The following is a 13,516-nucleotide window of genomic DNA, read 5'->3' on the forward strand; positions in this document are numbered from 1 at the left end:
CGTTTAACTTAGTCTGTCAGACAAGGGCTGCTCTGTACAGATCCGAGCCTCGGAGGCTCCCCCTCCGTCCCACTGGCCTCTCAGTTGGAGAGGGGAGACCCAGCGAGCGAGTGCCAGTCCTCCTTTGCCGCTCCCTCCCCGCGAGACCCATCCCGTGCTGTTTTGCCTTTTGTTCTTTCTTTTTTCCTTTTCTCCTACCAGATTTTTGGCATCTTTATCTTTTGAAGAGGGCGATGTTCTGTCGGAGTTCCGCAGGTGCTCTGGTTGGCTGAGTGAGTCTGTAGATGTGGATCTTGGTGTATTTGTGGGAGAGGGTGACTTACAAGCGTCCTTCTACTCCGCCATCTTGCCTCTTCTCCCACTTGCACTTTCCACACGGCAGGAAGTCCCATGGTAGAGGCCTGAGCCAGGTTGCCCAGGACAGAGGCAAGGCTGGCACTGCTGGCCTGAGCCCAGGGTATGGTCTCCGTAGTAGCCATCCAAGCACCTGGGGGCACGAGCACACAGAATGGGGACTAGCCCACTCACCATAATTCCTCCCCAATCCTTCCAATGTCAGCCTGACCTGTCACAGTGCCAGTCCATGGTGGCTTCATGGCAGTCCTAGTAGACGACTGTGAGTGGGTGGCACAACTCAGCATGACCATTGCAGGCACAGGGCTGGCAGTGAGGGAAGCCCCACCAGCCAGAGAGGCAGTGGTCACAGCGGAGACCAGCAAAGCCAGCCCGGCATGGGCACTGCCCACTCATAGGGTTACAGATGGCACTGGTGGCACCCTCAGTGTGGCAGTGGCACTCTGGGAAATGACAGGGCAATCAAGCCATGTAGAGAAAGGAGATGGCTGGTCCCAGACCCCACACCAACACCCACTGGCCCTGAAGGCTCAACACTGCAGCCAGTGGGGTTGAAGCCATACATTACAGGCACATAGTGATCACAGCTACAATCAATGATATTAGGATGGTAGGGGCACTGCCCACCCAGCAGGGCAGACTTGGTGCTCAGTGAACCCTGAGGATAGCACTCACATGCTGCCAGGAAAAAGCAAGATGAGATGAACCTCATGGTGCCTCCTGCAATCACTATGCTTCAGATCCCTCAAGCCAGGGCCACACACTCACCGCGGCCGCCCCCATGGAGCAGGGCCTAGATGCTGCAAGCAAGGTGGGCACAGGCCTCAGGCCTGGTGCTAGAGGGGCCCATCCTCACTGCCTCCATGCAGCCCACCTTGTGGAGCTCCTGTAAGCTCCCTGTGGCCTCAGGGTCCACGGATCTCAGCCCAGGCAACTCTTTCACCTGTGGCAGGAGCGCAGTCTGGTAGGAAGCTGAGGGTGTGGCAGGGGAAGTGAGCCCTGCCCCACGCACTAACACCTATACTGCTGTAACTTCCTTATGTTGGCCTTCATAGACTCTTCTCGCTCCTTTCCTGTTTCTCTTTTAAGTCTGTTTCTTCTTCCTCTTCAATGGCTCCAATCTAGTCCAGGCAATGCCACCTCTCACTCAATCACTGCAGCAGCCTTCCCCTAAAAATCCACTCTCCCCATGTCTCTTCCCTGCTCATATTTCTTCCATGGCTCCACACTGACCGAGGATAAGCCCTCTCCTGGCCCACAAGGCCCTGCGAAGTCTGGTACCTCACCTTCTATCCTTGCCATGTGCTCTTCCTGCCAGGATCCCCTTCCCTACACTCTCCACCTGTCTCAGTCCTCTTGGTGCAATTCTAGGCCTCCACTACCCCATCCCCCGGGCCCACTGCATCCAATAATGTCCTGCTATAATTTGTGTCTCCCCTAGATATGGGGTGGAGCCCCTAAGATCTTACTGAATCAGAAGCATGGTGCCCCCTCAGGCCTCTGCACCCCTTTGGTCTGCCACAGCCACAGGGTCACAAAGTAGTGGGTTCTGGGTTCAAAGCAGAAAGATCTGGATAGAACCACAGCTCTGCAGGGAGAGGGCAGAGGAGTAAGGGTGGGTAAGAAGGCCACTATCGTGTAGTCCTAATAATGCCCCATTTCCATTGTGCAGATATGGGGTCCATACGATCAGTGGAAAAAAAACAACTTCTTAAATCCCTCTGTTTTAAATTAGGTCCATATTTTGATTATTCTGTGACATGATTTACCATACTGGGGGGTTTCCACTTCATTTGGGTGTTATTTCAAATGTATTGGTAACATAATAGGGTCTTGTATTGGGGGCCACAGGGTCCTGCCTAGCTGTATGCATGGGTCAAGGTCACCTGGAACAGCTGTTCTGAGGGCAGCAGATGGGCGCAGCGGGTACTGCTAGGCTGGGATTGGGCACAGACACTGACTAATGCCTGCCGGTTTTCAGGTGCCTAGGGTTAGGGGTCAGCAGTCATAGAGCTGCCCCCACATACCACCCAGTACCACCCTTCCACCTGCCTGGCACACACGCCACTGACCAGGGTCTCATAGCACAGGATAATGTTATATTCTAGGACCCGAGGTACTGCGGGTGCCAGCAGAGAGAGGCCAGCCTCATCAACCACGCGTGCGAAGTCCAAGCCAGGCCACAATGCAGAGCCAGTTCCCTGATGCATAGGCAGGGCTCCTTTAGGGCCTGGATGTGAGACACAGATTCCCAGGCCCAGACCACTTACTCCAGGACCTAGGACCCTCAGGATTTAGGTTCCCATTCCTCTAAGACCCCAGGGACTCATATCCCTAGTTCTTAGGCCTCGTCCCTACTAAGAGCTAGTGACCTGTGACCCAACCCGTTCCTCATACTTCTCACCTTGGGTAGATGGTGGCTGTAATGGGCTCACCTGGCAGGGTGGAGGACACATCGAGGGTCATGCTGTCTCCGGTCAGGGCCAGAGCCAAGTAGGGGAGGTCCCTGGGGCTTGTGTACAGTGGGGAGCAGTCCAGGGGCCTCCCTGGGGGCAAGCTGTGTCTCAGTACCTCCAAAACTCTAGCCCTGTCTTCTCACACACTGTCCTGGGAATATCAGCTCTGTCCAAGACATCAAACTTCTGACCATGCTGACGCTGCTCCACCTGGACTTCCTCACTTTCCTAACCCTGTCCAGCCTCTTCCTCCAACTAGCACTCTCTGGACACTCACTCCCTCTCCTGAGCCCCAAGGTGTGAGCCTTGACTTCCTCTTACCCCTCCCTGCCTCTGCCCTTCCTAGACACTCACAGGTAGCCGGGGGTCATCAGGTTGGAGGCCCTGACCCAGCTCGGCTTCAGCAGTGGCTTGGTCCAGGGCAGCACAGAAATACCCAGATTGGAGTTCATGGCAGCGGCGGCCATGGAAGTGGGGGTGGCACAGGCAGAGGCCCTCCCCTACGGAAAACCTGGACCAGTGTGGGGATAGGGAGGGGACAGAGTCAACTCCCCATTCTTTCCACTTGATCCAAACCCCCAGGCCCTGCCTTGTATCTGTTGCTGTAGGCACCCGCAAAGTCACAGTCAAAGGGCAAACAGCCTAGAGAGTCAGTGCTTAGATCCCAGAACTCGGGCTACAAGAGAGAGCAGGTGGATGGAGGAAGTAAAGGAAGATCTGAGCAAGGAGAGAAGGGTCAGGGGTTGGGAGGTCTCGTATGCTGGGACTGCTTGTTGCAGGAGGAAGGAGGGTGAGTGCAGGGCTTGAATGCTCTTCTGCCTCTGGCTGAGAGGGGGAGAGGAGACCCTGGTGTACTCCTGCATGGCTTTGTGGAGAAGATGTAAGAGGAAAGACGATAAGGATACAGCCAGGGTCAAAATATAAGTTAAGCAAAAGATTTGTAATATTCAAGGAAAGGCAAGAAGGAGATGCACTCAGTGTTCCTTCAAACAGCTAGCCAAGGTGGTGCCGAGTCTGGTGACCAGGTCGGTAAGTGACACCAACCCACCTGCAAGGCTCAGTCTATAGTCACCCAGATTACGGTCTTGTGCTTGACAGCTTTTAGAAACTCAGCACCCAAAACCAAAGATCAGAAGGTGGGTCAAGCCTCACCAGACAATGGCTGCAGTACCATCCAGAGATAAACTGTATGCAACGACAGGCACCACTGGGGCGATCACAGGCATACACGCCAGGGACTTGGCCCCCAGGGATCGTACCTGCAGACTAAGGCACAGGGCTATCAGGATGCTAATGGGACTGCTGCAGGGGTAGGTGGGTGCCCATGTTACTAGGGCAATAATCGGGGGGGAGAACCGAGGAGGACATGGGAGTAGGGGTCCACTCGGAGGGTCACTCATGCTGGCGGCCCCCTGACTGGGTGGGGCCCAGGCCATAGTGACCAGGCTGGCAGGAGTCACAGGGCTGATGTGAACTTTGCAACGACACTGCCCAGAAAGGAGGCCCCGGGTTTCATCTGTGTGGGAATCACACAAACCCCCTTCCAGAGCACCCATATGGTCACAGTAATAGGCTGGATCAGGGGTCAGAAATGAGAGCAGAGTCAGGTCAGAGTTCACCATGAAGCTGAAGGATCAGGGTCAGGACTGGGACTGGGGGTTGGAGGGCTCACGTTTGCAGGAGCGAAGGGAGCAGGGATTCTCCCCAGGATCTCGGTGGAAGAAGGGCTGACAGAGCTCACAGTGGCACCCAGCTGTGTTGTGCTGACATGCATCACACACACCTCCACTCACATTGCCAGATGCAAGATACAGGGCCATGTCAAAGTGACAACTGCGGGCATGCCCATGGCACTCACATTCTGGGGCAAACAAGGAAGGTTGATATGGCGTGGGCTGACCATGGCAAGTATGGCCAGGCAGAGTAGGGCATGGCACCTACCCCAGCAGGTGTTGGGGTGCTCAGGCTCTGCTGCCTGCCTTGGGTGGTCCTGGTGCAGGTCTTGGCAGTGCTCACAGTGGGGCCCACCTGTGTGGTGGCGGCAGACACAAAGGCCATGCACCTGGGAGGGAGGAGGGCAAGATGAATCTGCCCCAGTGCCCCAGCTTGCCCACCCCGCCAGCCACAGGATGCCCCTCCCAGGGTGCTCACCATCCCTTCCACGTTGGTTGGAGCCCCAGGTGCGGGCCTGCACTGATGCATGGCCGTTGCACAGGCAGCTGCCTTGGGCCACAAGCTCATAGAGGGCATAGTAGTAGAAGGGGTGTCCCTTGAGGCCCCCCAGGGGCCTGTCACCCAGTGTGTGCAATTTGAAGTTCACAGGAGGTTAGTCACACGCAGGAGCTCTGGAGACACAGATCAAGAGACCTCAGGTGCATTGGTGGTTATCCCTCTATGTCTGGGATGGAGGGGAGGAATTTGGGGTGCATCACTCCTCTCTACATCATTGCAGCCACCTCCTCCAGCACCCATGCTCCCCTGAGCATACCATTCTAGGATGAACAGCCTAACGGTGATAATTCCACTTGTGCACTGCTCCAGACCTGATATCGCTCCTGAGCTGAGACATGCACATCTCACCACTTCCCAGACATCCCTTTCTAGCACCTCTAGATATCTGAAACCTCTTCCTCAATGTAGAAAAGGATTCCATTCCCCAGCTCATCGTTCAAATTAGAAGTCAGCTTATTATCCAGCCAAACCACATAAGTTATGTTTGTTTGCTTATTTATCAACTGCCTTTCTCATTTTTATGTCAGCTCCAAGACCGATACCTTGTCTGTCTGCTCCTCACTGAGCACTGCTCAGAAGATACCTGGCACACACTGGGGCTCAATGGGCACTTGTTAAATGCACATATGGAGAGAGATGGGTCCATGCTCCTCTTTCTCTACACAGCTTACGTCAACTACCAAGCCAAGGCCACCTCCTGGATCCCTCTTTTAACAGAGCTCCCCTTTCTCCTGACCAGGGGAACAGGAAACAGCTGCTCTAGGCGCTAGAGTGGAAGTTCAGGATGAGTAGCTGGTAACAACTGAAGTCAAAGTGGGTGGAGAGTGTAGAGAAAAAGCTAGTTCAGGGTTTGTCCTCCTGCTCTGGTACTCTCTTGGCCTGGCTCTGGGCTGCCATGCTGGGTTGTCCTGCCTCTCCTGTCCTTTTAACATGACTTCTGCTTTACAACAGGTCACACCCGGAGATGCCCTGGCGCCACCTGGAGGTAGCCTCAGGGATTGGGCAACTGAATCCCTTATGAAATCACCGCCAGGGTAGTGAATCAAGGAGGGAGGAAGGCAATGACAGGGTACTGTGATGGGGCAGTAATAGGAGATGGTGACAGTGGCTCACAAAGGGGAGAGCTATGAGGTACAGTGATAGGAGCAGAGCTGGGGGACAGAGATTGGGCTGGAATGGAGAGAAATGACAGACAATACAATGGGGCCTCACAAAGGAATTAAGCAACAGGGCTGAGATAAGGGACAGAGAAACTGCTATCCATGCCACCCTGTATGCATTGGGCACAGGTATGGGGAACAGTAAAGGGACAGAAATGGAGAGCCATAACAGGGACCACAATAGAGGACCACGATGGGGCAGAGCTGGGGAAAAATGCTTGGGGGACTGAGCTGGCTTGCCTGCCACCCTGCCCTACTGGTGCACATACCCATACAGGACTCTACCTCCCCCAGTGAGATCTGGTTTTCTTGACACACAAGTACAGGACTGCCTGTGGATAATTACCCTGAATCTTGGAGCTGTTTGGGTTCTCCACCAGAATGGCCGGATCCAGAACTGCAAAAATTACCTTTGAAGAGTCAGCAAGCCTGAGCTTGTGGCTTCAATCCAGGGCCCAACCCCTCTTCCTCTGGGCCTGACCTCTCCTTCAGTGGAAGGCTTGATATCTGAGTAATGCTGGTCACAGACGAGGTCACCAACTCTGTGGCCAGGGACAGGAGGGATCCTAGGAAAGAGGCCTGAGCAGTTGTGGGCAAAGTAGTGGTACACATGCCAGGAGTGGCATGGTCCACTGAGCGTTCAAGGAGCAGAGCTGCTGGGCAGAATGTCTGGGGACCAGAGGGGAGGTCCTTGGGTCACCAGGGACAACCATCACTGGTAGCCATCAAGTCAGGAGGGAGAGAACAAGTCTTTAGGCTGGGGCATTGGGTCTCCTTTAAAGTCATGATGAGGTGAGTAAAGTAAAAGGCACCCTCTAGGTCCAGCTGGATGGTGACATTCTCAACACCTGTTAATCACAAGGGTTGGTCAGTGACCAGGCCCTGACCCCAGATCCTAGACCTGCACACATGGGCACACAAGCACCCTTACCACTCTCTGCTTGCCACCAGGTCTTTCTGCCACCAGGACCACTCTGGGAGATCACATTCTCAATCCCATGGCTTTCTGGGTCACCTGCCCAGGAAAACCCAGATACCATCTGCAGAGCCCATACCCTCCTCCTCACCTGTCGGTGACTGACAATGCAGTAGGGTTCAGGGCCATGGAGCCCACAGGTGGATGAAGTTCGAAGGCTCTGGCCATGGCCAATAATCAGGTTGCCGGTAGGTGGGAAGCAGCTGCCGCTGAAGCAGCCAGGAGGAGGAAGTGTGTCTGGCACCTCCTCAGCAACTGTTCTGGAAGCCTGGACTGGGAGGGGCAGGGTCTGAGTAGAGATCCTAGGGGTATCCCCCACCTCACCCCATCCCAGGAGGCCTGGTAATTTCTTCTCCCACTACTGATGGCTCTCAGGGAAAGAGACAACCTCTTACCCACTGCCGATAGCAGAGCAGAGCTGAAAGAAGGGCACTTAGCCCGGCTGGGGGTCCTGAGCGGTGGGAGCTGGAATCAGGCCTGAGAGAGAGGGTGTAGAGTGGGCCCCCAGCTGGACTGCCCTTGAGGATCTGAGTGCGGCCCTCAGGTTCCTCCCCATACTCACATGGTAGATGAAAGTAGGGCTGCCAGAGGCAAGGAGTGTGCACGGTTGTTGGGCAACAGTGTAGCTAGGAGCAAGGGGGTCTCCAGAGCCTCGGCAACGAAGGGTGACCGTGCCCAGGGGAAGGATATTAATAACAGCCACCAGATGCAGAAGAAAGGTGGGGAGGGGGGGCACCAGGAAACACACAGAACTTCTCTAGAGATCCGTTATCCAAGGCAGCTGGTGCTAGTGGGGCCAGGGTTCAGACTAACCCACAGAGACAGAAAAGATCTGATTCTCATTCAAATGAGGCTTCTATCCCTAGCCCTGAAAGGCTGTTCGTCTCCAGGAGCCTCTGGGGAATGTGTCCGCCTCCCCGCCAGCCCCAGCCACTGCCTTTCATGCTGGGCAGCCAGCAAAGGACTGGCAGATGGGCAGGGATCTGGTTTTGTTCTGGGCTCAGGGCCCTGCCCCCTCTCCAAACCAAGAAGAACCGATAATGTCTGAAACAGAGGCCCCTGTTGGAAAGCATGCTGAGGCTGGACCTGGGAATACAGAGCACTTGGAACCCAGGCAGAAAGCACTGAGAGTCAGTGGACACTCTTCAGGCTCATCTACCACATTACCCCACCCATCCAAGAAAACTACTCAGTGAAAGGACTCCGCCCCTACAACCCAGAGCCACCCTGCCCTGACTCAACTCACAACCCCTTGCCATCAACTGGTAAGTCAAGGCTAGTCCCTCTCTTGGAAGAAAAAGGGAGAATGAGCAGGGGTACTTTAGCCAATTTAGTCTGTCCCTGACAAGCCCAGGCAAAGCCCCAAGGTTTCAGCCAGAGCAGGCTGGGAGACAAGGCCAAGCAGTCTATACCACCCCTTCACTGGCCCAAAAACCTGCTGCCTGCAAGATTCCCCACAGAGCCACCTACTAGCCTCCTCCACGGGACCCATCTGGATAAAAAACCAGGGCAGCCCCAAGGGGAGGTGTCCCACCTCAGAGCGGCTCTGCCCCTGCCCTCAGGGGCCAAAAAGTTGCCATTTCACTCACATCAATGAACTGCCTGGGCTACCAAGACAGGCTCTGGCATCCCTGTTCCTGGGGACATTTTCCCATATGCTCTCAAGCCGGCCTACTGGCAGCCACGCGCAAAAAAGACCATGGAGGGTGGGCAGGGAGACTGGAAGTGGAAAGGTATAAAACGTGATAGATGGAACAGTGGACATACAACTTGAAGACTAACAAGTCACAGTGCATTGCGCCATGAGACCACCCCTCCCACCCGCCCACCCCACCCCACATCCTCCAGTCTCTGAAAGGGTCCTGGAGAGGCACCTGGAGTCCTTGGAGTTGTGGAATCCATGGGCATTGCACACTGTGCCACTGGCCACACAGATAGTTGGGCTCAGTTTCCACAAACAAGCTATATGAAGGATGCTGAGTATGGCAGCAATGGTTGGAGCCGTATTACAGGGGAAAGGTTCACACAGAGGATCCGTTGAGCCTGCTGCCGCACCTCATCATCTGAAGAATGCCTGTCTACCTTGATGGCCTGGAATTTCAGTAGCTTTGCTGTTCCAGGTCCTCGCCACACCTTAGGGGATCGGGGCCCAAGCCGTGTTCTCTTTCGGGGAGGAAAATCCTTTGCCTCCTCAGCCCTTTTCCTCTTCTGCCCCACAGACTCAGGGCAGCTCTTCCGGCCCCTCCCTGCAGTCCTGGCCTGAACAGATCCTTTTGGCCTGCCTCTGCCCCTGGGCTGGGTCCGAGCCACCTTGGCCCTGGCCCGCACTGCCTTGGCTTTGGCCCTGGCCCGCACTGCCTTGGCTTTGGCCCTGGCCCGCACTGCCTTGGCTTTGGCCTTGGCCCGCACTGCCTTGGCTTTGGCTTTGATCCGTGCTGCCTTGGCTTTGGCCTTGGCCTTGATCCGTGCTGCCTTGGCTTTGGCCTTGGCCTTGATCCGTGCTGCCTTGGCCTTTTCCTGGGCCTTGGCAGCTTTGGCCTGTGTTCGAGCCACCTTGGACTGGGCACGGGCAGCTTTGGCCTGGGCTGTTTTGATGCCCAGGGCAGAGCCACCTTTCACTTGCTGGCCACTGAGGGACGCGTTGGCTTTGTAGGTCTTGCTTTGGGGCCCAGTGCCTTGTCTGGATCCAGCCCTGGGGCCTCTTTGAGTCAGACACTTGAGGCCCTTGTTTGTGACTTTTCTGGGAGCTTTGGGCTGGGAATTCCCCAGCCTCTTCCCTGGACCTTTCCTCAGCTTCAGGGGAGAGTCTGCAAGTGAGAGCTGCAGTGACTGTGCCTTGTGCTTGGCACTCAAGCAGGGCACAGGAGTCTTGAGTGGAACCAGGGCCTCAAGGACAACGGAGAGCCGCATGGCAGGGTAGACACCTGGATAGAGGTGGGTGGGAAAGCCCACTGCCGCACCCCGGGCACGGCTGGCACTTGACTGTTTCAGGGAGCTCAGTAGCAGGTTGGCAGTAGCATGCTTGGCAAGGGCTGGTGTGGACGCTTTGGCCAGCCTGCCAGACAGTGGCATGGGGAGCAGTGTGGCCTGGCCTGCAGGCAGTTGCATGGCAGTTTGGGGAGCACTGGCTGGAGGTGATGTGGCAGCTGCAGTAGGGGCACGAGCCTGCAGCTTTGTCTGGCTTGGAGGACTAGCTGTGCATGAACTATAGCCATAGACATCACCGCTGCGCAGGATGGTAGGTTGGAAGCCATCATCTCGCAGGCCTTGCAGGAAGGCCACAAGCTGGGCCTCTGTGGCACTGAGATCCTGGCTCATGGGGTTAAAGACAAGCAGCGCCTCCTCCAGCGCCTTCTTCCCTGCTGTGGAGATCCGCGACCAGGAGTGCACAGCTTTCTCCTCCACATGCTGCACCACCACGCTCATGGCATTAGGCACTGCAGATCTGCTTGGGTATCCGCAAATAAGTTCTTGGCACCTCCAAGGCAAGAGGAAGAGTCAGTAAGAATGGCACCAAGACAGGGGACAGGACAGGTAGGTAAGTCAATCAGGGCCAGCATTTTTCACAACACCTAATGACATAGAGAGGCCTGGTGAGAGTGAGTCACTCCTTGGGGCAAAACCCTGGTCTCCTCATCTAACATGGTGGAGGGTGGGGGACAGTCAGAGGCAGTTTTTTCAGGATATATGCTCATAAGCTCATCAGAGCCATCCAACCTGTTGTCCAGCCCCTGGAATGATTTGGGTTTGGCCAACTCCCTAGTATTATTCTCAACACTGTGAACACAGGCAAATATCTCTGTCCTTCAAGAGACCTGCACAAGACGCAAGATAGAGATACCCTCAAAGTTCTTGGGAGTACACACTGGCACCCAGCTCAGCTTGCCAATGGGTCAGGGAAGGATTCCTGGGATAAGAACACCCAGGTGGGACACGAGTGATGAACAGGAAAGGACCAGGTGGAAACAGAGCAAAAAGGGGAACAGCCAATGCATTGGCTCTGAAGTGAGAAAGAGTAAGGCAAACTTGAGTGTGACTAAAATCTGTGGTCAGGGCTGGGAGGTCCAGCTGGAAAAGCAGGTGAAAGTAGGACAATACAAGCTTTGAATGCTCCTTGGATGCTGGCCAAAGGGCCCAGACTTACACCCAAGGTCCATGATCATCTCTGCTCCTCCAGTTGCTGCTGTTCAGGTGCCCAGGGGCGAATCTTCCTCCCAAGCAGAAGTTCTGCTTTCAGAGTTCCCAGACAGACCACTGGGAGGTTCAACTCCTAGTACCAGAGTCATGGAGACAAACCCCAGGGAAAGAGCCAGACTTTCTTTCAACAGAAACTAAAAAGATGAGGAGTAGCAGGTACTAGAAACATATCTCTAGGCAACCAAGCAGCCTGGGGCCAAGCAGCCAGACCATGAGCCCAAGGTCTGACAGTGGGAGCTAATGACTCTAAGTAACATGGTTAATAAAGTAGATACTGGACATTTGAATTGTCCTACCTAGGGCTTAGAGGCTGCAGACCTCGGTACAGCCATTTGAAGCTGTCTGGGAAGACCCAAGTTGCCCCAGGCTTCTCTAAAGAAGCTGTAGGCAGTCAATCATGACTAATTTCCAGCCCAGCCCAGCAATGAGGGGCCCCAGAGGCAGCTCCGCAGCTGCACCAAAGCATTAAAAGATCAGCTGGGATCAAGCAAGTCCCTGGGGCCAAGAGGTGCGTCTGTGCAGCTACTTCCTCTGCCCTAATGGAGCAGAGGAAGTTTTCCCTGGAGGAAGTGCCCTGGAGCTCTTTGTTTGGAAACATTCTTAGATCCTCAGCTGTCTCGGGCTCTTCTCCTCTCCAGAGGCCATTCTCCAAGTACAGCCCTTGCACTTGACTTTAGTACTTTTTTTCCCCCAGGGCGGGTAGTTCCCAGGGCTTTGAACTGTGGAATGAGGAGCCTGTTACTTTCCGGAACAGTTAACCGGGGGCTCTTCTGCCCAAGTCGGTCTGGGCCCTTGGGAGGGGTCTTGCGGGCTTTCCAAGAGGCTCCGGAAAACAGATACTGCAGCCCGACCCCTAACTTCCCTTCACATGTGCCCCCGGGGCCGACAGGGGAGACTGATGAAAGATGCAGTAAGGGAGAGGACCCATCCGAGCCGAACTGGGGTGGGGACAGATCAGGGCCCTCGGGCTAGGAGTCGGCGTTCCTGGGGCCCGAGATGCGGGTAGGAGCGGGGGTCCTGGAGGGAGCGAAATGCACGGGGTGGGCGGTGGGAGCCCGACTGGGTCGCGCAGCCCCAGGGTGGGGTCGTTGGGTACGGGGTGGGGGTTGGGAGTCTCGGCCGGGCCGGCGGAGGGCGTGGGTTCCGAAGGAACCGGCCGCCCGGCCCATCCGCCCGGCCGCCTCGCGGACGGCCCCTCCACGGCGTGGCTAGGCCCACGGCCCGAACCTACCGGCGCCGCCGCGGGGACACTGGACGCGCCTCTGCGCCGCCTCCGCCGCTCCAACATGGCCGCCCGCTGCGCACCGGAAGTGCGCTGCGCTTCCGCTTCCGGGACCTGGCCCGCCCTAGTGACCCTTGACCCCTCAAGACCCCGTTTCCCCCAAAGTCTGGGGGCTGGACAAGTGGGAACCAGGGAAGACTTCCTGGAGGAGGTGGCTGCGGGGACCGCTCCAAACTCTTGCGGGCCTGTGCAGGAGTGTGAGGGACAGAGGCGCTTTCGGACGCTGCCCGAGGCAGGACTGTGCCTGAGCCGGACACCCTTTCTCAGGGACCTGGTGGTGCAGCGACATCTGGGAGGGATTGCTGGCAAGGTCCAAGCCATCTTTCATTCGCAAGTCCTCCTGCAGCCACTGACAAGGCCTGCCTCTGTCCCAGGTACTTGACCAGAAGGTGAAAGAGGAGTACCCCCTGCCTGAGAGTGTCCCACTGGAGTTCCTTTATTTTGCAGCAGGTGTATCTCTAAGGACAGCAGACCCTCCCTTCTCTTTCTGAGAATGCAGCCCACTGCATGTGGCTTGAAAGGCTGGTGTGCACACATGTTATTGCACATAAGCCCAAAGCTGGGCATGTCCAATCTGAGAGTCCCACTATACCAGTGTGGGCCTGAGTGTACTCGCTTACAAACATGCCCACAGGTGTGATGGAAGGATCCTGGTCCAGCCTCAGCTCCCTCAATGATAGGAAGCCCTCCCTCAAGTCTTAACTCTGCTCCAAATCCTTGACCTTTGGCCTAAGAGAGTGGGATCTCAATCTTTCCACTTGTACCCTGGAGCCAGCAGAGGGTGGTGCTTACAGGGCCCACCGCCCAAGCAGCACCAGATGAGAGGACACCAGTAAAAATAAACCCTAGGAGTCTGAAC

At 55.9% G+C, this 13,516-nt stretch overlaps 2 protein-coding genes across 2 annotated transcripts; both read right to left on the reverse strand.

Moving 5' to 3' along the window:
• Positions 1–1,147: 1,147 nt before the first annotated feature.
• On the reverse strand, positions 1,148–8,670 carry LOC140686662 (laminin subunit beta-2-like). Its single transcript, XM_072940869.1, is given in 15 exon segments — positions 1,148–1,326; positions 2,790–2,866; positions 3,165–3,310; positions 4,070–4,383; positions 4,483–4,671; positions 4,752–4,872; positions 4,962–5,007; positions 5,009–5,132; positions 5,135–5,155; positions 6,549–6,612; positions 6,684–6,826; positions 6,829–6,875; positions 6,981–7,050; positions 7,134–7,517; positions 8,649–8,670. Coding segments are annotated over 15 exon segments (1,947 nt in total).
• Positions 8,671–8,768: 98 nt separating this feature from the next.
• Positions 8,769–12,726, reverse strand: CCDC71 (coiled-coil domain containing 71). The gene is made up of 2 exons (XM_015235134.3): positions 12,607–12,726; positions 8,769–10,656 (listed from the first exon to the last, which is right to left on the reverse strand). The coding sequence occupies exon 2, from the start codon at positions 10,602–10,604 to the stop codon at positions 9,141–9,143; it is 1,464 nt and encodes a 487-aa protein (XP_015090620.2). The 5' UTR covers positions 10,605–10,656; positions 12,607–12,726; the 3' UTR covers positions 8,769–9,140.
• Positions 12,727–13,516: the final 790 nt, after the last annotated feature.

Source organism: Vicugna pacos, chromosome 17, assembly GCF_048564905.1.
Source record: "Vicugna pacos chromosome 17, VicPac4, whole genome shotgun sequence".
In the NCBI taxonomy this organism is placed as follows: domain Eukaryota; kingdom Metazoa; phylum Chordata; class Mammalia; order Artiodactyla; family Camelidae; genus Vicugna; species Vicugna pacos.